Below are 14,679 nucleotides of genomic sequence, written 5' to 3' on the forward strand. Positions count from 1 at the left end.
AATCCCAGCTCAACAGGTTGAAGACATGAGATACACATACCATTGGTTGATAATTATTAGATCACAAGAGCCAGGATGAACAATTGTTCTTTATTATTTAATAACATCAGTGACTGGTGTCTGTGGATTCTAACAATGCAGCTTTACTTAATGTTGAAAAGCTTCTTTGCCTCTTCAATTTTTTTAGCGTCAGGCGGAGGTTTTCTCTGGCTGCCAGGCTGCAGGAACTTCTTCACATTGGGCAGGCTGCTGATTCTGCTCTTCAGGGCCTGTAATCCAGAAAACACAGCCTGAGAGTCAGAACAGCTCAAGTACACAGTTCACAACACATGAGCCCCCCCCCCCCGAACATGACCAACTGCATCCTTGCAACAGGTCTAGTGTAGACATGAGAAGAACGACAAATCCATGAGCTAGAACTTTAAGAACTCTGTTGACCTCGAATTGCCTTCTCCTCAGGTCCCTGGACACATGCTGAAAATGTAGTTTTATACTACAGAGCACAGAGCACCGTACCTCTCAGGTGTAAAAGCAGAGACTACCAAAGAAGAGTAAAGACATGAAAAACTGAGTTTGAACTGGGGGCAGAAAATATCAAAGTCTGATCAGGAATAACTCATAGTCAGTTTTCACACTGGAGATAATGATCGGGTGACAGGGGGGAAGGTGGGTCGGACACATCGTGTTGGGGACAATGGAGAGGGAAGCACAGTCCTGAGAAGTCATAGCTGAGGAAGGGGTCAGCATGACAGAGACCAGCTCAGACACTGAGTGTGCAGAGACAGGCCACATGAGATGGAAGATGAAGGCCAGAAGCAGCCTGCAAGGAACAGGGGTCCAAGGAGAGAGCTGTGGGGTCCTGTGTCTTTATCAATGTAAAAATATATTCTTGATGTACCAGCCTCAAATCTCCATTTTGAAAAGTTTATCTTATTGCCTGAAACACTAATAGTGAGTGTTTAATAGCTCAGTATGGAAGCTGAAATGTGGCCCTTCAGGAGCGCACTAGCCACCATTATATTCTCAGAGATATGAGTATGCGGCTGCCTCTCTGAAATGATCTCACCTTCAGCAGGGGAAAAGGGGCCAGAAGGCTGGAGTCAAGCTCTTCAACATAGAGGAGAACTTCCAGCAGGTGAATGTCCACCCTGGTCAGCCTGTTACCAACAAGGTAGTCTTGTCCGTGGCTCTTCAAGACCTGCCAAATTAAAGGAGACAGATTATGAGCATATACAGTTGGGCTGGGGCCACTACTTTTTCCCAAGTCTCCCAAAGGAGTCTCTGACTCTTCCTGGCAGGTATACAACTGCAGACACAGGCCTATGATGCAAGAGGCAGCATGAAAAGTCAGGCACGCAATCTCCTCTCTAAAGCTCAGGTGACCTTTCTCTGTCATTGCACTTCCCATGGCATTCACACCGCCACCCTTTGTACATTTTCCACCTGGGATAAGGGCTTAGCCCCTTGCACATCATGGCTCCTCCCCTTCGTTTGAGCACCGGAAGTTCAGGACATTCTTCTCCCTGTCATGTCTGTTCAGTCCCGTGGGCAGAGGCCTCATCTGCAGGGAACATCAGGCACCAGAGAACACCCTGTGTCTGTCCTCTCCTGTGTCTGCTCTCCTTGGTTCTCTGGAATCTGAAATACACCTGGCTGAGCTACAATACATCCTCCCTGTACAGCATCAGCTCTGAATCCCAACCTTCACTGCGTCATGACTGACGGGGCTGAATTGTTCAGGGGGTACTGAGTCGGAGTTCAGTAACTTTGTAAGGACAGACGAGCATGCCAACAGCATATGGGGCTAATCTTCCTATCTGATTTTGGTTATTTATTTAACATTTATTTCAACATTTCTGGTTGTGAGAAGATTTAATAATAGAAATGTCTTAGTTGCAATTTAGGACATTTACTTAAATATCCCAGCAATATGAAAGTCACTGATAACCTAAAGCACAAGCACTGGCTACAGCATGAGCTACAAGTAACGAAGAATTAAAATGCTTTATATCACCTTATCACAGTGTACACATCTACATAGAAATTATATAATGACCACATTCAGAAACAAAGAAGGCCAGGCATGGTGGGACACACATTTAATTCCAGCACTCAAGATGCTGAGGCAGGTGGATCTCTGAGAGCTTGAGGCCAGTCCACAGAGAGAGTTCCAGGAGAGCTGGAACTATATAATACAGCAATTCTCTTGTAAAGAAAAAGAAGAAAAAAAGGAAGGAAAGAAGAAAGCCTAAAACTACAAAAGGAAGCATCAAAAGTTCTCAGTACAGAGCTCATTGTGTGCCTGGAGGTCATGAATCACGCACCACAGATGATTCAAGCTGTGATGGCTGGACATTGCTTCCTATAAGACAGGGCCATGACTCCACAGGGCTGTGTGGGGACCCTGATGGCTCCCAAATCCCTCACTGCTTCCACAGAGCAGAGGCAGCCGTGAGGGAACGTTCAGTGAATTATAAATGGGGTCAGAGTCAGGTCTCTGATTAATGTTTAGGATGTCCTTATCCTGTATGATCATAGCTTTTTGTTTGGTTTGGTTTGGTTTGGTTTTTGAGACAGGGTTTCTCTGTAGCTTTGGAGTCTGTCCTGGAACTATTTCTTGTATTCCAGGCTGGCCTCACAGCAATCTGCCTGTCTCTGACCTTAAAGTGCTGGGATTAAAATGCACCACCACTGCCTGGTTTAGGATCAGAGCTTTGTTCTTAGCTTTACTTGACAGAAGATCAAATCAGTCTGACGTGTTCATAATCTACCTCCAAAGAGAAGCCCCGACTAAGAGAGACACTGCGTGTACACAGACACCCCTTCATGTCTGGAAGTGTATGGCTTTCCTCCCAAGCCTGCCATCTGTGACCCTAACTCCTGCAGGCCAGTTTTCCTTTACATCCCTTCATCAGCCTCCTCCTCTCCCCTGCATCACTGTCCTAGGTCAGGTTCTTCTCCTCTGTCTTTGAAGCTCTGTCTGCTTCTCCTGACAGCCGGTGGCTCTCTGGGCTCCCTGTGTGATGTGACAGAATATTTTCCCATCTGTGGTTTTCGGCAGTTTGCCCTGGAATGAAGCCCAGTGTGTCTGCAGGATCTATGTCCATCTCTGGTGTGGCTCAGCCTTCCACAGGTCAGGTCTGGTTATGACCTTGAACCCTGTTGAATGTGGACCACTAGATTGGCGTGACCATGCGATGCTCCTTCACAGGTTGTTTGTATACAGCGTCCTGTGGGCAGGGAGCTGCACAGGGAGGCTCATGGAAGGTCAGTGAGGCAGCACCCTGTCCTTCCCAACCTCTGTCTCTCTCTTGTCCTGGAAACTCAGTGTCCCCACACTTTAAACAGCCTACTTACTTTTTCAAAGGCAGGCAAGTACCGGTTTTTAGTCTTGTCTTTTACCAAGGTAATCTTGGCTTCTCTTTGGTCCGGGGGACATATGGCCAATTGCATGATCATTTCAGTCAGGTCTACAATCCCCTCTGTATACATGTCAATCCTGAAAAACAAAATTATCAATATGGTCAATGGTTTTAAAGAAATTTACTATTTTATATTTTAATCTAAAACTCTGAGAAATTTACACTGAAAAGTAGTTCCAAAGTTACTCACCTTTAATCAGTTATTATCTTTTCTATTAATAGATATATTAATATTCCCTCTAGTACAGTTCTGATACACTTTTAGAATTTGTCAAACCCACACATGGCCCAACCCGAGGACAAAGGGTATCACTGGCAAATCTAGAGATGCAGTCATGATATACCTGGTACCATCCCAGAAGATAACCATCAAACTCTAAAACTCTACAGACCGCTCTCACTCTCTCTCTCTCTTTCTCTCTCTGACATGATTTGTTCTCACCGACTATGCAGAGATTCTCAGAGCTAACAAGCTATCTCCCACATAAGCTCAAAACAGAGCCCTGTCTGAGTCCCAGCTGCGTCTCTGCGCATCTCTCATTCTGCTCAGGGGCATCTAGGTCAGTGTTGGGTGTTCTCCACCCAATTCTCATAACAGCTCAATCTCCAGCTGCATTCTGGCCATGGCCACATTTGTCAAGACGTGACTATTTCTGCACTCATTTCAACCACAGCACACACAGACACATGCATCCCTTGTTCTAAACTGTATTTCACAAGGTGCTTTGGGGAGAGTTTCCCTGTCACACTTCCACACACTTCTGGTTGTGGCTGTGCAAAGGTAGTATTCTGTGTTCCAATGCATCTGTCACATTCTAAGACTGCTGACACCCTCCGATGTTAGCAGAGTCTAATTCTCACTCCCTCTGACCCCCAATCCTGCCACTGTGGCAGGTGATGCAGGAGGACTGATTGCTTCCTTTTTATCCATGAGGAGTCGGAAACATTTCATATGATCAGAGCCAGGAATATGTGCCCTGGAGTCAGCTCACTGAACATCATACAACATTCATGTCATTATCATTGTTTTGCTTCCCTCACCCCTTCATGTATGTTCATGGCTAAAATCATATACTGTGCTCCTCTTTCATCTTGTACTGAATATCATGGCTGATTCTTCCATGAGAAAATTATGAATAATGCTGCTATAAGTATTTCTATACAAGCATTGTTTCAACTTCATCTCTGTTTCCCATGGATAAATAATTCCCACAGAATAGATTATAGCTAGCACCACGTTTAGCTCTTTGATCAACTGCAATACTCCTACACGGTGGTTCATGACTGAAGGATTTTATCAAGCAGAGTCGGTTCCAGCCAGCGTTGTGCAGTCCATAGAACTGCATTACTGCTGAGTGAAATGCTTCAGGTAAACCTGGTCCTTGGGAACCTAAGCCTCGTTGAGTTGGCTCGTCCATAGAACTGGCTGGGAGTTCAAGTTTTTGTTCCCCACTATTCCTATATATGGGACGTGGGAGGCAGCTCCTTCACCTTCCTTCCCTAGGTCTCCTCCTCCATCCGCAAGCCCTGTGTCCTTTGCCCTAAGCTGTTGGCTGAGGTCCAGCACTGAAGCCTTGGGCACCTGGAGACATGGCTCCCCCATGCTCACACACTTGGCCACCGTGTTTGCGATTCTGTCCCCGTGCTGTGCAGACAACATCATCCTCGGCTGTAGCCACACTCACCTGCATCTGCCCCATGTTCCCTTCCTTCTCCTCCATGGACTCTTCCATACTTGGCCTAAGTGGTATAACTAGCCTGCTCCTAGACATAAACCCTGCCATCCTCTTGCTCATTCATGGAGGGACAAAAATCCTTCCTTCATTTCCCCTTGGAGTAATAACAGGAAATATACCGTACAGGGCTCTCTCCTTCGCGTCCTTCCCATAGAGGTCGTATTTGGTGGCAATGTAGTTGAGAATGGCTCTGGTCTGTACCAGCTTCATCCCGTCAATCTCCACCATGGGCACTTGCTGAAACATCAAACTCCCATCTGTGAAAGAAGAAAGGAAAAAGGTCTGTGAGGTGTCCAAGTCTCACTTCTCAGGAGCACAAAACATGTACTGAAGTTCTGAACACAGAGAGGGAAATAAGTGACTGGTTCTCAGACTTTCAAGCTGAACCCCATTTACTTTTAGCTTCTGTTTCCTCTCTGTCTCCCCCATCTTCTTTTGGCGTTTGAGCTTCTCACATCCATCTTTATTTCCTATCCAGACACATATTATATTTCTAGTGCACGTTTTCATGTCAGTTCATGTCCCTGGATACATATGGAAGATAAGGAGGGACAGCAGAGGCCCCATGAAAGCAGAACTAGTCCTTGACAATCTCATCATTGTCATGACATTAAGGTGAGGTCTGACATTTTCTTACGCAGTGAGCCACCATGAGTTCCTCCAGCCTGTTCTTGTGGGGTGATAGGGACTCGTCAGTAGCTATGTTGGAAACGCTCAAGACAATCATCCCAGCTGTTTTTCCTCCTGTGATGTAATCAATGGCCATGTACCTGTGTGGTTATTGGACCTTGTGGGTGAAACCCTGCCAGAATAAGTCAGTCAGAGGGAGCTTGAATGAAATTGCTCACTCTGATGTGGAAAGAGTGAGGAAAGATTTATTCCCAAGTCCCCAGACAAATTCTTGTAGAAATCTGCATCCCACTTTTATCACTGTCTCCATTTTCAGATCCTTCAAGGAGCCCCACCACCTCCATTACATCCCTCTGCTGTTCCTGACTGTTCCCACCCATCACCTGCTAACATCACCTTCTGGTAAATCTTCTAGTAGGCACCACATAGTGACACTTGGTGTTACCTTTGATTAACTTTTCCATGTCTGCTGGGACTTCTATAAACTTCTCTTCAAACTGAAAGCAGAAAAAGAAAATGCATTCTCATTGCCTCGTTCTGTATCACTGTAGACTTTTGAACTTGAGAGCGTCCTTTGTGGTAGTGTATCTGCTTAAGTTGAGACTCCTAGGAGTTATGAAGGATCTGATCGTGACCTCATGGAAATTCAGATTAAACCCATCAAGAAAAGGGTGTTGGTTATAATAAAGCTCCTTATTCCTGTAGTGTTCCTCCACCCTGACCTATCATGTTCATTCTTCAGACCTAAGAAGAGAGTGATCTCACTAGAGGACCAACACTGGGCGTTTGAAGTTTTGTGCTTTCAGGAAAGTCAACTCTAATGATATAGAATAGAAGTTTCTATGTCTTCAAAATGGCCATTGCGTAGACCCAAGATCACCTATGGTTTGTTTTCTTCAAGACTTAGTATTGGTAATTTTAAGTGTGTGTGTGTGTGGTCTTGGACATGGGAATACATCCATCTCAGAGGTTAGAGTTCATAGAGGACAGAGGACAGAGATTCCATTAGAGATGGAGTGACGGGCAGTTATTAGCTCTCATGTATGGGAGCTGGGAGAATTAGAAGGTTGTCTGCATGTGCAGTAAGGACTTTAGAAGCCAAACCACTACTCTACCCCACAGTAAGTTGCTTACATTGCCGGGCTGTTGTTCTGTTTCTAAAATATTCGTTTTGTTTATGAAAATTATATGTTTTTGTGTGAGGGTACGCATACCCAATGACTGTCTACTCTGGAGATTTACATAGGATCCTGGGATCTGAACCCATGTTGCTTAATCTTTAACCACCAGCCATCTCTCCAGCCATCTAGAGTAATTTAAACCACTTATTCCTTTCACAGTTTAAAGAAAATTTTCAGTCATGGAAGCGTGAATATCAGCTTCTACCATGCGTGGTCAGACAATTTGTGGACGATTTCATATCCACACAGATTGGACTGACAGACAATGAAGTGACATCAACAATGTGCACAGCACTCAGAGAGGTGCAGGGAGTGGTGACAGTCTTCAAAGAGGGTTGCTGAACTGTGATGGGCTTGGTGAGTGTGAGGGGGATGATGACAATGGCAGCCTGTGGGCACATTGAGCTGGAAGGTCCGAGCCAGGGTCTCTAGTGGCCTCTGCCCACTGCCTTCTCAGTCACTATGGACACGGAAGAGGAAGGCTTGTGCAGACGCCGTACCTCCTTCTCATGAGCTGAATCAACAGTTCTGTGGCTTAGAGCATCCCCTGAGGGACAGAGCTGGTGTACAGACACTGGCAACCAACTATTCATGTATTTAATGAATCCTCCTGGGCTGGCACTAGCGTGTCTCGGTTCTTATGCACTCCTTCATTCAGAAAGGATCAGCTGATACGCTTTTCGGTTAGGAGTGGAGGTGGGTTCCACAGCTGAGGGGAACACGTTGCCATGACTCTGAAGGAAGATACCAAAGCCGCCTTCACAGGACACTACTTCATCCTTTAACCTTCCCATTCTGCTCCTGACTGAGGAGGACAAGATCTCAGTAGCTTCCAGGACTTCCTCTCAGGAAATAAAAATTGGTGAGCTCCCCTGGAGTGAGTTGGGAAGTATTTTTCCCAGTGACACCTCTGAAGGGCAGCACTAAGGAATTTTCTTCTCTAAAGCTGGAAAAAAATTTAACCTCAGAATTTTGCTTCCAAGCTCACTTGGGCCTCTCTCGCACTTTCCTGAAAGCTCACAGATGTGAGGCCACCTAAATATGGCACCTCTGTTTTATATCCTACCTATACCCTCCTGACCAGCCCAGCACCTGGCATTTGAAAGTTTCTACAAACCAATACTGAGTATTGCTTTTTTGTGGCAGGAGGTGTGCTTCTGTCTTCTGTGTCAGGGCTCCCATTTGTCCTGTTTATCTTTAACTTAACTCTGTTGAACATCTCATGTATAATTTACTCCTTTTCATAGTATTTATATTATAGGAGTGCGGGGGAGGCCATGTTGAGGACCCGTGCAGAGGCGTGGGCACCCTCTGAGGCTAGAACAATGGGCAGTTGTGAGCAGCCTGTGTGGGTCCTCTGCAGGACACCATGGGATTTTGACCACTGAGACATCACTTCAGTCTCCTGTCCCCTTGAAACCATTCTTATCATGGAAATTTCTGGTTCTATGCTGTAAAATCACACACAAGACACAAAGATCCTCACCCATCAATCACCAGCTCCAATAGCACCCAGGTAATGTCCACTGGGTTCAACTCTGCCCAACTTCTCTGTGACTCTGATTTTAATGTCAGACTTGAGGTGCCAAATGTCCCCATGACACTTTACCATGATGTATCCAAGTGTAAGTACTCTTTTTGAAAGAACAGTGTCAGACTTAAAAATCAAAATATCATACCATAACCTGCAATAAGCAATTAGTATTGTCTAATGATCAGAACTCAAATTTATATTTCTATATCTTCTTTTTTTGTAACTTTATTCAACTCAAATAGGAAAGTAACCAAATAACTATTTGATTCTCCTCTATCAAAAGCATTGTTGGGGCTGGAGAGATGGCTCAGTGGTTAAGAGCACTGGTTGCTCTTCCAGAAGTCCTGAGTTCAATTCCCAGCAACCATATTGTGGCTCACAACCATCTGTAATGAAATCTGGTGCAATCTTCTGGCATGCGGGCATACATGGAAGCAGAATGTCATATACATAATAAATAAATAAATCTTTTTTTAAAAAAAAAAGAAAGCATCTTTTAATATGAGTGTGTTCTTTGGTACAGAGCAAAGTAAAATTTTCATTTGTTCAAATCAGTCCATTTCCTTCTTAATACAAGATGACTATCATTTTTTGTGGGGTTGGTGTTCACATTTTAACAGGAAAGGGGGCATCTTCCACCAGGAGATCTACTTACGGGTTCTTCAACCATTCCAGGCTTAGCCCTGCATTAAGGTCCTGGTGGTGGCTGAGCACATTGGGTATGTTCCCATTATCCCCCACAGGCATGTAGCGTGTGGCCTGGTTGATCAAGGGGCATACTTAGTGTAAGGGTTGACTGAGGCATAATTATAGTTCTAACCATCTTGGTCTTGGCAGAGTCGTGGGCACCAAGACAACTACCATAAGGTAAAATTGTATCCAAATTTCCTTGTGTGGAGCGTCTCAGCTTAGAGAGTATTTAGACTTGTGTTAGGTCCCATTCCAGAAGAGCAATGCCCAACCTACCTCCACCCCTGCTGCAGCCAGCAGCCACCTGATGCACTCCATCCTGCCCCTGGCATTCCAGTAGTGAAGCACGGGCTTCCCAGCCATGGCTGCAGCTGTGGTTTCACTGTGAATGGAAAGCAAAGAGATCAATCCTGGGAGATTGCGCTCTGGGATATGGTCAGTAATACAGCACTAGGGAAGGGCCGTCTGCCTTCTTTTGCAGGGGCCCAGGAAGGTCTACTGACTAATCTCTCACCCGTCAATGAGCGCCAACCTGCAATTGCAACAAACAGGTCTCAGCTGGTCATGTGCCTTCACTTTGAGGACATAGACAGAGCATCCCAGACCTATAGTGGTGAAGGACTGAGAGCCTGTTGAGTTTCGGAAAGCAGACCATCATGGAGGGGATGAGAAAAAGATCCTCCCCAGTCTTTTGGCTCCTGGGTTGCTAAGTTCAGAAGCTTTTGATGGCTTCATGTCACCCTGGCTGTGCCAAACCCTTGTTCTCCCCACAGGAGAAGGGCCCATCTCTTGGTTGCAAGTCTGTTTCCCACTGCTAGAATGGATCCTGTTCTATGGTCCAGAAGGTGGTAGTTGATGCATCAACTTCATATCACAGAGAGTCACTGCCTTTGGTGCACAGCACATAACAGGCAGTTGCTCTTGTGAACTTCATGTAATCACCACAGAGTTTGCAGGTGAGGAGCTGTCCCTGTTTCCATTCTACAGGAGAAATAGATGTGAAGACAGTCACAATTGGAGGAAACCCTGGTAAGTACAGCTCAGTTCCTGCACAGTGAACCCACATACTGGGTCCTTCTGCTCAGTGGACTGTAAGTCAACATCATGTGTCATGGGCAGTGTCTTCAACTTGTGATATGATTGGAAATTTCAGAGTCTGTAATTTAAAATGGTCTCTACCTGTGTGTGTGTATGTGTGTGTGTGTGTGTTAAAGTGTGTGTGTGTGCATATGTGAGTGTGTAGTAATGAGGCGAACAGGCCTGCTTTTCGTCCCACCCAGCTCAAAAAGAGGGGGAAATGGTGCGGGATAATTGTCTGTATATTTTCAATCATATTTTAAATAAACGCTGATTGGCCTGGCAGGAAGTAGAGGCAGGTCAAACAGACAGAAAGTAGAGGTGGGACTTGAGAAAGGGAGTATTCTGGGGAAGAAGAAAGCTCTTCCCGCAGTACAGCCCAGACCACCGAAGAAGCAACATGTGACATTCCTCACTGAAAAAGGTACAGAGCTATGTGGCTAACAAAGATAAAAATAATGGATTAATGTAAGCTACAAGAGCTAATAAGAAGACTGAGTTAATGGGCCAATCAGTTTATAACATAATGTAGACTCTGTGTGATTTTCTTTGGGGCTTGCCGGCTGTGGGGACCTGGGCAGTGCCGAAACCCCAACAAGCAGGCCCATTCATGTTACATGAGTGTGTATATATATGTGTGTTAATGTGTGTATGAGAAAGAGTGTGTATGTGTGTGAGTGTGTGTGTGTGTGCGCTTTAGTATGTGTGTGTGCACGTTGGTGTGTGTGTGAGTATGTGTGTATGTGTGTGTGTGTGTAAGTGCCCATGGCTGAAGTGGGTAGGAAGGCTACAAGAAGGCATCAGGTCTCCAGGGCTGTGGGCTCCTCCTACCAGTTCAGCATCACCAGGCCTTAGCAACATTCTGACCCCTCAGACATCGGCCTCCCTGCCCTCAGGTCACAGCTGCTTCTCTTGGGCACCTGACAGTTTCCTACAGCACTGTATAATGCTCTGTTCTTTTTGTCTTTCTGTTGGCTTTTCTCTGTTTTCTCCATGAACTCTCCTTGCCCTGGAATGTCCAATACTGGAACTTCACAGGGACTCTGAAATGCTGAGGCTTTCAGATCCCTCCCCATACTGCAGAACCTCTAACCTCCCGGTTTTAGAGCTGCACACTGTTTCAGAGTCAGCTGGTCTTCTCCAGATTAGTGATGACTGCTTTGAACCTTAGCATTGGGTTGGTCGCATAACAGCTGAGCGTCAGAGTTTGGGTTTAGCCTCGTTCCTCTACAGACTCATTTCTTCCTGCCATGTCTTCCTACAGAATTTAAACTGTTTTCTGGTCTCCCATTCACTTCCTCATGCACACATTTGTGATCACAGGACATCAGTAGACAGCCTTCTGCTTGGTATAAGGTTTAGCCCACAGTTCTCAGATGTCTCAGCGTTCAATAGTTCAAGATTCACACTTTTTTTCATTTGCTTTCTTGGGATTACCATCTAAAAACAGGTTGTGTTGTTTTTGATTAAATAATAAGATTTTTTTTTTTTGCTTTTTTTCGAATCAAAGTTTCTCTGTATATTTGGTGCTTGTCCTGGAACTAGCTCTTGTAGACCAGGCTAGCTTCGAACTCACAGAAAACCACCTGCCTCTGCCTCCCGAGTACTAGGATTACAGGTGTACGCCACCACTGCCCGGCAAATAATAAGATAGTAATAAAGAAACAAATCCTAAGTGTGACACCTGCTACTCTGCTGTTTAAACAGAATCATCAAAGCAATCAGAATCCACAGGACACAAACAAATGGGGTAGAAATCCAAACTGGGAAAGGAAGGGCTTTGGGAAGGAGGCCTGGGAGAGTTTGGGTGAATTCAAGTTCTCAAGAGAGAGGAATCTGCACATTCTCTGTGAGACTGGAACACAGTTCAAAAGAAGAACGTTATTGATCTCAGGTTTGCCTGAGAGCACAATCCAGGTCTACTCCTCACTGTGCTAAATCCCACGCCTTTAGATTCCCTTGTAAATATTTTTAAACCCCACCCTTAAGTTCGATGATGCTGGAGGAGGAAGTGGAGAAGGAAGGAAAGGACAGAAGAAGGGAAGAATGAAGACCAGGACAGAGGAAACAGGGAGAAATGAGGAAGAAGGAATGGAGGAGGGGAGGGAGGACAGAAAGAGAGTAGCAGGGGAGGAGAAATAGCTTGCTACTCAACATTCATTAACAAAATAATTCATACAAACCAGAATTAAACACAGGTAAAGTCAATGGTAGTGAGCAATGAATATTATAAACTCTATGTTTATATATATATACATAAATATATGTACATACATGGAAATTACATAATAAAACCAGCTCCTTTGTACAATTAATGCATGCTAAAGAGAACATTGAAAAGCTGTTTTCCACTGATGCAGACATGGAACTAGTTACACAGGTTATAAGAGAGAGAACTGACCTAGTGAAAGTCCAGACTTCTGCTCTGTTCAGCTCCTCAACTCCTGCTCCAGATGAGTGTGGAAGCTACTTTAGTAAGTTGACCATTCTTATCAAGGGGGTGGGGACCAATAGGGAGCAGCCACTTCTGTGGACTCACACAGGGTTCAAGATTCCAGAGTTTCATGATAGAGTAGAAAGCTGACGAATCAGGGAGGGGCTCACAAGCCACCACCCTCTCCTGAAGATCTGGATCCTTGAGTGTTTTCATTGGTTTAATGCTCCTGTGTCTTTAAGTGACTTCTCATGTGTGTTCCTGTGAACAACCCTAATGAAGCACATTGCTCAGGACAGAAGAAGCACAGGAGGGAGGACTGTGCTAGAAGCATGAATGATGTCACAGAGTCAACCACGGAACCCTCAGCTATGATAAACTGTGACTTACATCTACTGAATTTGGGGAAAAGTTTGTGAAGTAGCCTTAAATTACAGAATTAACACATTGTCTCAAACTCAAGGCCAAGTTGAAGTTCAGGTTACAATGTCCCCTGCTTACTGTATCTGATGAGAATGCTAATGTCCTGTAATAGATTATTTGTCTTAACCTTTGTCCTGTTTTAATCAGGAACTGAAGGGCAGAAATAATTTCACAATTCACACTTAATTTCACCATGATGGCCATCAGCACACTGTCCCAGCATGCTCTGGGTCTCTGTGCATCTGTGCATCCCTGCAGTTCCTGCTGTGGGGAAGCTGTCATGTCACCATTAACAATGGCATTACAAGACAGTGAGAATTACGGTTAATTCCTGCCAAGTTCAGACTCAGGGATCTTATCCACAAACAAGGGCATCTGTCACTGACTTCACTCACAGACCAGCAAGTTAACTTGTGATTTTAGTTATAAGCATTGGTACATAGGTCTTGGGTTATTAATCATTGTATGCTGACCTCAGTGGCTTCAGAGATGCATGTCACTGCCGGAGTCTGCACATGCTCCAGTGTCCATGGCTGGCCCCTTTGTATCCTGGTGTGCACTGCTAATTTCTCATCAGCTGTAGAATCCACTCCACCGCTCTACAAATAGCTGGCAAAGCAGCAGTGCTGCCCTCCAGGGTGATGCGCATGTGCACAGCACAGGGTCTCAAGTCCGTGTGTCAGTCAGTTCCAGGGAAGAGTTGTGTCTGACACTGCTCATGAAAGAGTCCATGTCACAGGCAGCGAGCTCATGGCAGAGGAAGAAAGAAAACCTGTGGGGAAGGCGAGTGTCCCAGGAGAGCACTGTGGAGACTTGCTGGAGAGAACTGGAGATCTCAAGTGCACAGCAAGGGCTGAGTCTGGATCTCTGCTGAGGGTGCTGTTGCCTCAAAACTGAGTCCATCGTCCTTGCCCTGAAAGGAAGGGAGCCCTCAACTGCCTACCTGTTGGTGCCATGTTCCTGGGACCATGTCCGTGTTCTTCTAGCCTGCCTGCACTTTAGTCTTTCTGCAGCCCAGGTTCTGCATTCACCATTTCTTCAGCTGGGCCTGCCCCTCTCCATCCACATTCTGGGCTCCCCCATCAGGTCCCTGTCCAGACAGCACAAAGCCCTGAACAAGGAGCTCTCCAGGGCTTGCTTCCGAGTTCCCAAGGCTAGCCAAGTGTGCAGCACACTGGAAAGCCTCTGTGAATGTGTGACCAACTTTTCTTTAGTGTTTGAAATGTGTCACAGTGTGCAGGTGTAGAAAGGACATTCTAGTGGCCCATCATGTCCCACCTCCGAACCAACTAATGTTAAAGTTCTTTAATGAAAATCCTGAACTTTATCTTCAATGAAAATGAATGCGTTCTCCAAATACGTTCTTTAAAATTACTTGGGCTTGATAAAGGTTTACAGGGCTGGGAGTGCAGCTTGCAGGTAATATTTGTTCTGGCATGCTCCCAAGAGCCTGGGGTAGAGCCAACATGGAAAGAGAAGTTCAACGTTTAGGGTCACTTGATCTAGATGTATGTGACAATCTGGACACTAACCTTCTGCTATCACCTTGCTC

At 45.4% G+C, this 14,679-nt stretch overlaps 1 protein-coding gene across 2 annotated transcripts; it reads right to left on the reverse strand.

Annotated features, from left to right (window-relative positions):
* Positions 1-119: 119 nt before the first annotated feature.
* LOC121466059 (glutathione S-transferase A2-like) lies at positions 120-12,711 on the reverse strand. Of its 2 annotated transcripts, XM_041679544.1 has the most exons (7): positions 12,672-12,711; positions 9,470-9,575; positions 6,234-6,285; positions 5,283-5,415; positions 3,358-3,499; positions 1,067-1,198; positions 120-269 (listed from the first exon to the last, which is right to left on the reverse strand). In XM_041679544.1, the coding sequence occupies exons 2-7, from the start codon at positions 9,554-9,556 to the stop codon at positions 144-146; spliced, it is 672 nt and encodes a 223-aa protein (XP_041535478.1). In that variant the 5' UTR covers positions 9,557-9,575; positions 12,672-12,711; the 3' UTR covers positions 120-143. The 2 variants fall into 2 exon arrangements, with proteins under 2 accessions (XP_041535478.1, XP_041535480.1); XM_041679546.1 differs by lacking the exons at positions 6,234-6,285; positions 12,672-12,711 and having other exon boundaries at positions 9,470-9,568.
* Positions 12,712-14,679: the final 1,968 nt, after the last annotated feature.

This window comes from Microtus oregoni, unplaced genomic scaffold (assembly GCF_018167655.1).
Source record: "Microtus oregoni isolate MIOR12 unplaced genomic scaffold, Mior012 000032F_ref0000030, whole genome shotgun sequence".
In the NCBI taxonomy this organism is placed as follows: domain Eukaryota; kingdom Metazoa; phylum Chordata; class Mammalia; order Rodentia; family Cricetidae; genus Microtus; species Microtus oregoni.

What these genes read in the sequence shown, in the direction of transcription:
- LOC121466059 (XM_041679544.1), bottom strand. Translation starts at nt 9,556, where the DNA reads ATGGCTGGGAAGCCCGTGCTTCACTACTGGAATGCCAGGGGCAGGATG. An exon ending in CATGGAAAAGTTAATCAAAG is followed by an intron (nt 5,416 to 6,233) that starts GTAACACCAAGT and finishes CTTCTTTCACAG; the next exon opens with ATGGGAGTTTGATGTTTCAG. An exon ending in GACGCGAAGGAGAGAGCCCT is followed by an intron (nt 3,500 to 5,282) that starts GTACGGTATATT and finishes TTTGTTTTTCAG; the next exon opens with GATTGACATGTATACAGAGG.